Source organism: Formica exsecta, unplaced genomic scaffold (assembly GCF_003651465.1).
Source record: "Formica exsecta isolate Colony F162 unplaced genomic scaffold, ASM365146v1 scaffold826, whole genome shotgun sequence".
Classification (NCBI taxonomy): Eukaryota; Metazoa; Arthropoda; class Insecta; order Hymenoptera; family Formicidae; genus Formica; species Formica exsecta.
In genome coordinates, this window is record NW_021853596.1 from 495,436 (window position 1) to 505,381 (window position 9,946).

The following is a 9,946-nucleotide window of genomic DNA, read 5'->3' on the forward strand; positions in this document are numbered from 1 at the left end:
TCTCTCTTTCTCTATCAAGCTTCTCTCTGTTTCACTTATCTAGCATTTCATGCATCTATAATTTATGAAATTCGAGAGATAAATGTAAAATTAGACATAATTCAACTATATATTCATAAATAATAAAAAAAAATAAACATAAATAAAAATATAAATATAAATAATAATTAAAAATTATATATAAACATTTTATTTGTTATTTATTATATAAATAACTTAAAGAGAAAAAAGACATAAAATAACAAGAACATATATTTCATTAAGCTTATATCATTTTATCTTCAAGTTACTGAAATAAACAATAAAAATTGATAAAGAAGAATATAAAGAAATATTTGCATACAGGAATTACAGAATGATTTTATTTTAACCTGTAGATATTGAAAATGTTACTCATAATAATTTACAACTCACGATATAATTACACTTCTTGTTATTATCAATAGACTACGTATGCAGGTTTGTTAGATTTATAATTTATAATAAGCCATAATTAGCCAGAACCTACATCAATCCCAAATGTTAACAACACTTTTTATGTCATGAAATAACGAGTAGAACGTGCAGAGACATCGACTGGATCAGCATGTGCAAAGTGTTCGAAAAACAGAGGTTCCCTAAACTGATTTTCATCATCCAGGAAGTATATTGGTTCTCCGTAGTATGTACCAACTTCCCATCCCTCGACATTCTTCATTAACTCTGCTTCCTCATCTCGATTGCGTCTCATTTGTCTCAAGACACTACACAAAAAGAAAGAAATTATTAGGCGTCAAAGAATTCATGGTCATCTAATTAATATCTAATTGCTAATTGGATCAAAAGTACACATGGACCTGTATTATAGTTACGCATAGTTCACATTCTTATATTTAAGACCATCTTAAGTGTGGTCTCAGGTCTCAGGTCGTCTTAAGATTCCATCTAGCCAATGAAATATGACATTTTCAGACCTTATTTAAAAGGATCTTAAATATAAGAACGGATTATGAATACACAGAATATGACGTCCGTACGCTCTATCTCGTTCCGCTATCAGTGCTGGCCATATAGCCAGACGTGCGCTTCTCATCTCAATCTGATTCCGTTTAACCAACTTATAATTCAGATAGTGGGTGTAGGCTCCCAAAGCTGTGGTGGCCAAGAAAATCGCCAACGTACTCCTCGCTGCAAAGTTGTAATGAAAACATTATTATGTAACACTGTAGGCCACTGTTAAGTACCCGATAAATAAAATTGTATTGTAAATATAAAATTGTATTGATATAGCTGATAAATCTGTCGTGCTTTACCTCCGAGAACGGTGCGAATTTTCACCCGATCCGTTTGTATAGGATCATAGCCTCCTTTCGGTGGTAGGTCCTGCACCCTTTTGCCCGCCGTAGTTGCGTCCATTCTTCGTCAGTATTTTCTCCTGCGACAGTGTTACTCGAATTAGAATATCACTTAATTATATCTCACGCGTGAAAGGACCTCGGAAATATTATTCGTCCATCATACGTCACACTTGTTACTTGTTCTCCGTCTCCGTAGTAAAGAGATAGAAATTCAATGTGTAACAATACGATACTAATCATAATATATATATAATTTGATTACTAAAGTCCTGCCGAATTGACGTAAAGATAATTCCAGAACGTTTAGATTTTAATCGTCTTTTATATTTTTTCGTTGTTTGGATAAAGTCCACAATATGGACAAATCAAGAAATGTATCTTCGGTTTTAGATCTCAATAAAGTCTTATTCTCATAAATACATATTTAATTACAAATTCATTTAATTTGTATGTAATCAATTATTAATTATCAGATCTGATTATCAGAATTATCATTATTTTATATTCATCTTCGAGGCACATTCGATTCAGAGAAACGTAAATGTTTAAAATATCGACGCTTCAAGTTGAATACAAAATTCGAAGATTGCTTCCAGAGAAAGATCGTGACCAATCGAACACCTCGAAACGTTCGCGACGCCACGTGGAGTGCACGCTCTTGTCAAACCGATACCTTTATGCTCGCCGCGACATCGAAGGCGACGCAGCTCCATCTGTGAGTCACGACACATAATGGGATGCCTTGCTGTTGATTGCATACTGAGAAAATTCGTAAGAGATGGTGCTGAACGGGAAATATTGAGGACCTGCTGCGAATAGGTATGCGACTTGTAAGTGCAATACGAGTATTTTCGATTCGCGTATGTACGCGCACGAAGCGGATCGGTCGCGGAGCCGGGTAACGCTGATCGCGGGCGACTCGAAGAGGACGCCGTGGACGCGACCAGCGTCTTTCTCCGGGCCGTTGGGAGGATGTGGCACGCGATTATAACGTAATGTCGTTCCCCCTCGAGATCAAGTCGCCCGCGCTCTCGATCCTTTCGATATCCTCGCCTCTTTCTTTGCAAAATCGCGTTCCTTGATGCGAGGGATGCGGGAAAGATACACCGTATTTTTCTTTGTTTTTTTTTTTTTTTTTTTTTTTTTTTTTTAATTCCCGTGTAACATGAAACGCGCGCGCGTTGATATTATATGTGGAGTATCGCAAAGCGCGGGGCGAAGATGTTAGAGTTGCATATGCGGCCCTTACTATCCTCGATTGAATGAGGATGGATTGGTCTGTCGCGTACGACGTGTTGATAGAATATTTTCAAGCTATTTTGCGTTTCCTTAGATTGAGAAGATTAGACTTACTGTTGTACTCACACACTCATACTCACATACACACACATTTCATTTATAAAATCGTACGTCAAGATTATATGTTACTCTACTTTTTCCGATTGTGTGCAATGTACTCATGCAATAGTAGATCATAATTGTTATAGTTATTATAATTATAGTATAAAAAAAAATGCGATGTAATTATTTTATCCGATTATCTCATACTATTGTGGTACTTTACTGTCACAATAATGTATATAATATAATGTATATATATATACACAAATGCATTTTATAAATCTACATATTATTTAATGTTTGTAGAATAAAGTGTAAAGATTATAAGTAAAATAATGAATAATTGACATAAATTACTTATCCAGATCACAATTCTTTAATTTATTAGATAGTATATTATATGAAAGATTACAGTTTTCAATACTTTATTTTTTCTGTAATTTGTAATAATCCAAAAAATACAAAAAGATTTAGTTTATTTAGTAATGTTTGGACATTTTTCTAATATTTGTATCCAACTATTATGTAATTTTTATTATGTCAATCAGGAGGTGTTAATATTTTTATCAAATTCTTCATAATGGAGTCGGGAATAATTCAAGAAAAGTCACCCCCTTCACGTGGGTTAAAGCAAGTAAAGGTGGATAATTGGGGATCATTTTTTCTCCAGCGAGTGCAGCAGCTTTACTCCGATGAACAATTTCTTGATCTTAAAATTAGATTTCCTACAAGTGATATTATTGTACAGGTATAAATAATATGAGATATTATTATATATTGCTTATATAATAATTCTGAATACATAAATAACAATTTTTGTAGGCCCATCAACTTGTAGTTGCAACATGTACAGACTATTTTATGCAACTTGACCAGCAGCAGAAAGAAAAGGATGAAAACTTTAATGGTATACTTACTATGCCTTCAGACATGCCTTACGAGTGTGTTAAATCTATTATAAGGTGTGTGTACCTAAATATTTATTGTTGAAATATTCTTATCAATTTTATATGTATGATTGCATTTATATGTACAGCTTTATGTACACTGGACAATTGGAATACTGGACGTCGGAACAGCATGCTTTGTACCGTACGGCGCAAAAAATGAATATGACAGTGCTAACAAAATTGCTCGATGCTCAATTCAACACTAGCAATTTACAGGCCGAAACGGCAAAGACACCCCCGCGATCAACGATAACCAGCTCGAAACCGTCAACTCCAATTACAAAACCTGTTATTAGCTCTATGTCGACCTTATCTGGTCAGCCATTGCCTGGCAGAAAGTATGTATTCCATGATATAATGTTCCAAGCACAATTTTATCTATAATAATAAAATATCAATAATTCTTCATTATTATTAAAGACTTCCAATTTGGAAGAGAAAACTGGACGAGTCTCCATCTATACCTGCAATGAATTACGAAGTACGAACATTCCATGGCACATCGTCGATGCACAAACCTCAAGAGGCAACTCCCGGTCCATCTAGATTCGATTTTCCGGAAGCGGATGATATTGCTCTTGGAGTATTTTCATCGTTCGACGATATTACGTATAATACAAAGCCTATTGTCCAAGCATCGGATGCGTATAAAAAAGGAAACGCCTCTCGTAAACGTTCCCCAGATAGGGATAGTAAAAATGACACAACTGAAGATGAGGAGGAAGAAAATCAGGGGAATGAGAAAAGTTCGAGAGACGCGAATTCGGATGATGATTGGAGTATATCGAAGAGTTTCCAAAAATCTTCGGAAGGACAGTCCAAACGAGTGCGTTTCGATCTGGAAGAGAAGGAAAATGTGGAGAAGCCTACATCAAATCTTCGATCGAGCACCGACGATTCCATCAACAATCACGCAAAGATCATTAGAGAAGTATTAAAGAAGTATCCGCATTTAGTGAAGAACAATAAAAATATTCGATTGAAGATCATGCAGAAGGAAACGAAATCCTCCGATAGCAATACCGCGTGCAAAACAAAAGTATCTTATGTGGTTCTGAAATCCGATCACCTATTGTCCAATAATGGCGATGAGAACGATTCCAAGTGCAACGGCAATATCGATGGCGAGACAGGTCCCTGGAAATGCAACAAATGTGACTTGGATGAGGAGTATACGAATTACTACATGTATAGAAGACACATGCAGGATGTACATGAGGAGAAGTTTGATCCGAGAGTTTGCGAACATTGCGGCTACAAAGCGACTAAGCGCAACATCCTGATGTATCATCTTTATACCAAGCACAACGTGCCACCGCCTAAGAGCATGTGCTTCCCAAAGTGCCAGGCCTGCTCGTATGTCGCTCTCTCGGAGACTTTGCTGGTGCGTCATCAAATAAATCATAATCATCGACCCGCTACCAGACATCATTCTCTACCTTCTGAGGATATTCAATGCGGCCAGTGCAATCAATCGTTTAAGAGCATCACCGAACTTACCACGCACGAATTGAATAGCGGACATGGAGGTATGGCAGATGGCAAGGAGACGAAGGGCCATCGTTGTCCATACTGCGGCAAGGTCTTTGTGCGCCTAACGAATTTGCAAGTACATTTAGACTGCGCGCACAAGGAGTTACATAGGGATACGAGTGAATCCGCGCCGTCCACACCGACCATCTCGCTGGAACCATCATCCGAAGCAGAGGCTCTCAGCCACGTTGCCAGCGGCATAGCCGCTTCTCTCGGTGTTGGAGATGATACAGATGCCACTGTAGACACACAAGAGGCTGCAACTATAACGATGGTAAAAACCACGAATGACGATCAATACATCGTGCCAGACATGTTAGATGACATAACGCATAATATCACTTATAACGAGCATGAGTTAGAGGGTCAGGATATGATTATGCTGGTGAATAACGATGAAAATTATCAGCACGTCGAGAACGATCATCATCAGCAACCGCAGCAGTTGGATATCGCTGATAATGAGCAGATAGTGATGCAGGGTACAGACGATGGAATGATCGTATACATTCACGGCGTCGAGGAGACTGATCATCGATCTTATGAGAGTTATCAGCCTGCTGAAGTTACGCAGGATACCGAGGAAATAGTCGAGGAAGTAGTTGAAGAGGTCGAAGAAGTTATGGAGGAGGAGATGCAGGAGGTGACTCAACACATGTTGGAGGATTGTGCCGATAATCAGGTCGAGGAAGTGATACAATACGTCGAGGAACAAACGGAGATAGTGGAGTATGATGAGGAACAATGCAGCGAACAGAGTAATAACAGTATGGATGATAATCAAGAATCCGTCATGATTATTGAGGAAGAGCACGTCGAGGGAGAAGAAGATATGGAACAAATAACTGATAAACAGCACAAGAAAATGCAAAGTTTCGCCACAGAATGGGACGAGGATAGCGCGGAAACGATGGAGTCATGAATATTGTAACGTTGAATATTATCTTATTTGCTTATGTAATATGTTATTAATTTTCATCATGGCTATATTCTCTAATTAAATGTTTCAATGAAGTCTTGTTTTATACTTTACTCTGTGTAATGCTTGTTGATAGTGGTCGGTGATGTAACAAATGTAGTGTAGCCATGCTGACTTCGCGATTTAGCAGTAAACCAACAAAATTAATCACGTTTTATATTTACTAGCAACAGGGAATACAATATGAATATTGAAGAAATTGTACTGCGCTTGTATATGTGAATTCTATTGTTGCACCGACACATTGTAATTTTTGGATTATCTTATTAATGCAAGCTTCTAACATGTGAAGCAAAATATAATATATTTTGCAATGCAAAATACAAAAGTACGAAACGTACATCTCGACATGTATAGCCCTTACATTTGTAAAAGCTCTGTATAAGGATTTATAGTCTCTAAATGGAAAAAAAAATTTTTTTTATTATTATAAAAACGTTTATATCTGCTTAAATATAAATCTTATAAAAATATATGTTACACTTATTAATTAAGAATATAGATTAATTTTATGAAAATCCACAGTATATGCCAAAGCATATCGCTGACCAATCTCGTAGGTTAATACTGTTCTGGAAAATGAAAATATATCACGTAAAAAATAATTTTTAAAATAAATGTTTCTTCCAAGCTCTGCCTTTTACAATATGATAAATAATAAACCCTAATTTCTATAAGGCAAAAGCTTATATACATATAATTGCAAGTTATAAATGCAATTGGTTTTACATTTTAAAGTAAATTTTGCCCAGTCGTATTATTATCATATTACATAAAAAATGTACATAAATAAACGCAAAATATCTGTATCGATCATTTAGTACACGAAATTTAGCTTTATATGTATATACATATTTTGGCAAATATTTTTGTTGATTCTACTCCCAGCTTCTGTAAGGTTAGAGGTACCCTAAAGCCCGTATCAGACTACGCATTGAAAATTGAAGATTAAAGACTGAAATTTGACTAATTAGAACAAAAGAAACTGCAGATTTCTTTGTCCTGATTACTCAAATTTCAATCTTTGATCTCAATCCTCAATGCGTAGTCTGCATAGACATATAGAATGGACTGAGCTTACGATAGACAAAAGACAAACACGTGCTCGCTGTAGAGAGAGAGGTACTATATGGGAGGCCTATTTTGTCTCTTTTCCTAGCATCTCATTGGTGATTTTATCCCCCTCCATATAGAAAATCACCAATGAGATGCTAGGAAAAGAGACAAACATAGGCCTCCCATATAGTACCTCTTTTTCTACAGCAAGCGCACGTTTGTCTATCTCACAATGCTCAATCCAGTCTATATATATCTATGGTAGTCTGATTAGTCTGATACAGGCTTTATCTTAGTGTTGTTAGAGGTTAGAGTGTTAGAGGTTAGAGTGTTAGAGCTGGAAGCAAGTATCGCAGCAACCCTAGTTGGAAGTTGGAAGCATTCTCAAAAAGAAAAAAACTAAAAAGAAGAGTGGAATATTTTTTGATGGGATATTTTATTTGCACGAAATAAGGAGATTCGCGAAGATTTTATAATGAAATTATAAAATAAAATAGAATTGAGAGAAAACATGAGTGGTCATATTGCACCAAGTAAGTCCACTGTTTATATGTCGAATTTACCGTTTTCCTTAACCAACAATGATATACATCAGCTGTTGGACGGTTATGGAAAAATTGTCAAGTGAGTAGTAATTATAACAATGAAGTGCCTTGTAATTTATTGTGTGAATGCCCATTAATTTGTCGTTTATATTTTCAGAGTAACGATATTGAAAGACAAGGTAACGCGACGTAGCCGCGGTGTCGCCTTTGTGTTATTTCTTAAAGCAGAAGATGCCGTATCCTGCGCGAAAGCCCTCAATAACAAAGAGGTAGAGATTTAAATTTTTGCCATTTATGCTTTATCGCTTAATACCGCGTTCATTTTTGTTATTTTATATATAATCATGATTTGATTGCTTATCTAACACAGAGAATCAAATTATGATTAACTTTTATATCAATGGAAACCATCTACATATTATTAACATCCCTCAATCTTTTTTTCTGTCAATTATATTAGATACTTGGTCGAACTGTGAAAAGTTCCATTGCAGTTGACAATGGTCGTAGCACTGAATTCATACGACGCAGAGATTATCCGGACAAATCTCAGTGTTATGAATGCGGACAAGATGGACATTTATCTTATTGCTGCAGCAACAATGTATTAGGTCCCAGAAAACCGCCACCAAAAAGAGTCAGGATACGAAAGAAGAATGTGAAGCAAGAGAAGTGTGATACTAGTTACCTCGATACTGATAGTGATGAAGCGACGAGAAGACCAAGGCGAAACACCAATGACGTCGATGATGTCGATGACGATACGGAAGAGGAGCCTGAAACACTAAGCGCTGTCATTGCATTTGAGGTATGCAGCTATAATGTTTAAATCTTTAATTAAAAACTGAAGAGAAAAAAAAAAAGAAATCTTATAGAATAAAAAGTTAACATTTTCATTGATATGTTATTTGACGATTTCAGCAAAGACAGATTGAATTGGAACATAGTCAAACAACAAACGAATGTAATAGAAAAGAAAGTTTATCTGTACCAAAAAAACGTTATAAAAAGCATCACTATTTTAGCGACGAAGAATATTTCAGTGAATAATATATATTATTATATGACATCAATAATATATAATATTGGAAATATAAATAATAATTAAAAGTGATTACTGTAAATTATTATAAATAATACTTCTAAGGGTTAGAAAATTACATATTTATTTATTAGCTTAAGAGAAATTCAACGAATTAATATTTAAAACTCGTGACATAAAATGTTTAAATCATACTTTTGTATTGGTAGATCTTTACCTTTTCTTGGTTGTTAAATATTCATTGTAACTTTTAAAATTTATTGATATTTTCTATCCGATTGAAAATTCAATGATTAATAAATATTATATTAATAAGTGAGCTATCTAAGATATCTAATTCAATTATTAATTTATGAAAATTATTGATATCATTCTTGTTCCTAAGGTCCAAAGTTAAAGAGCTATAGTAAAAGATACTCCAGATTTGTTCTTTTTGATTTAATTTTACTGTCAGCAATGGCAGGAGTATTAATCAAATAGTTTTAACATATTTAGAGATAAAAATTATCTTTCTCATATAAGCTTTGAGCTTGACACTTTTAACAAACGAGATTGCACAAACTATCAAATAACAATATTAATTACAATAGCGCATTTAATGCAGTTATATATATATATATATACAGAATGCCTCAAGTTAATAAAGTTTCATTTTCAAAGAAAGAATAAGAGATATTTTAAACAAAAATTAAAAATTAGTCTTTATTAAAAATTGCATGTTGTTTTTATATTTCCATATCTCTTTTAAATATTTAATATTAATCATCATGCGCTAACAATAAGATTCAATTTAACATCAAATTAACATGTGCTTTCGTACAACATTTCTTTTAAATATGTAATATTGATGATCTTGGTAACGCAAAATTTAAATTAATGTTGTTATAATGGAATCTATTTCAAAACAATAATTAAATATTTATGTAAAGTATATACATATACAATAATTATGATAAAATATTTAAACACATAACTAATATATTAATGTATTTATAATGGTAAAAACAAAAAATTATGAAATGCATTGAACGATATACCATTATTAAATAAGCACATATGTAAATATCATAATTCCTCAATAAATTATATATATATTACATACATTATATACATAAATTTTTTAACTTTTTAACAATTATATATTAATTTTTAATTATTTTATA

General features: G+C 34.1%; 3 protein-coding genes across 6 annotated transcripts; 2 read left to right on the top strand and 1 right to left on the bottom strand.

The window, feature by feature from the left end:
• Positions 1 to 336: 336 nt before the first annotated feature.
• On the bottom strand, positions 337 to 1,603 carry LOC115244653 (NADH dehydrogenase [ubiquinone] 1 alpha subcomplex subunit 13). The gene is made up of 3 exons (XM_029822483.1): positions 1,293 to 1,603; positions 1,017 to 1,167; positions 337 to 743 (listed from the first exon to the last, which is right to left on the bottom strand). The coding sequence occupies exons 1-3, from the start codon at positions 1,393 to 1,395 to the stop codon at positions 536 to 538; spliced, it is 462 nt and encodes a 153-aa protein (XP_029678343.1). The 5' UTR covers positions 1,396 to 1,603; the 3' UTR covers positions 337 to 535.
• Positions 1,604 to 2,021: 418 nt separating this feature from the next.
• LOC115244665 (centrosome-associated zinc finger protein CP190-like) lies at positions 2,022 to 6,770 on the top strand. Of its 4 annotated transcripts, none has more exons than XM_029822515.1 (5): positions 2,022 to 2,167; positions 3,227 to 3,426; positions 3,501 to 3,640; positions 3,715 to 3,966; positions 4,049 to 6,083. In XM_029822515.1, exons 2-5 carry the CDS (start codon positions 3,259 to 3,261, stop codon positions 6,081 to 6,083), a joined length of 2,595 nt encoding a protein of 864 aa, XP_029678375.1. In that variant the 5' UTR covers positions 2,022 to 2,167; positions 3,227 to 3,258. The 4 variants fall into 4 exon arrangements, with proteins under 4 accessions (XP_029678375.1, XP_029678376.1, XP_029678374.1 ...); XM_029822516.1 differs by having other exon boundaries at positions 2,024 to 2,156; XM_029822514.1 differs by lacking the exon at positions 2,022 to 2,167 and adding an exon at positions 2,175 to 2,329.
• A 680-nt stretch (positions 6,771 to 7,450) lies between these two features.
• Positions 7,451 to 9,102, top strand: LOC115244667 (zinc finger CCHC-type and RNA-binding motif-containing protein 1-like). The gene is made up of 4 exons (XM_029822519.1): positions 7,451 to 7,820; positions 7,899 to 8,010; positions 8,202 to 8,549; positions 8,663 to 9,102. Exons 1-4 carry the CDS (start codon positions 7,708 to 7,710, stop codon positions 8,789 to 8,791), a joined length of 702 nt encoding a protein of 233 aa, XP_029678379.1. The 5' UTR covers positions 7,451 to 7,707; the 3' UTR covers positions 8,792 to 9,102.
• The last annotated feature ends 844 nt before the right edge of the window (positions 9,103 to 9,946 follow it).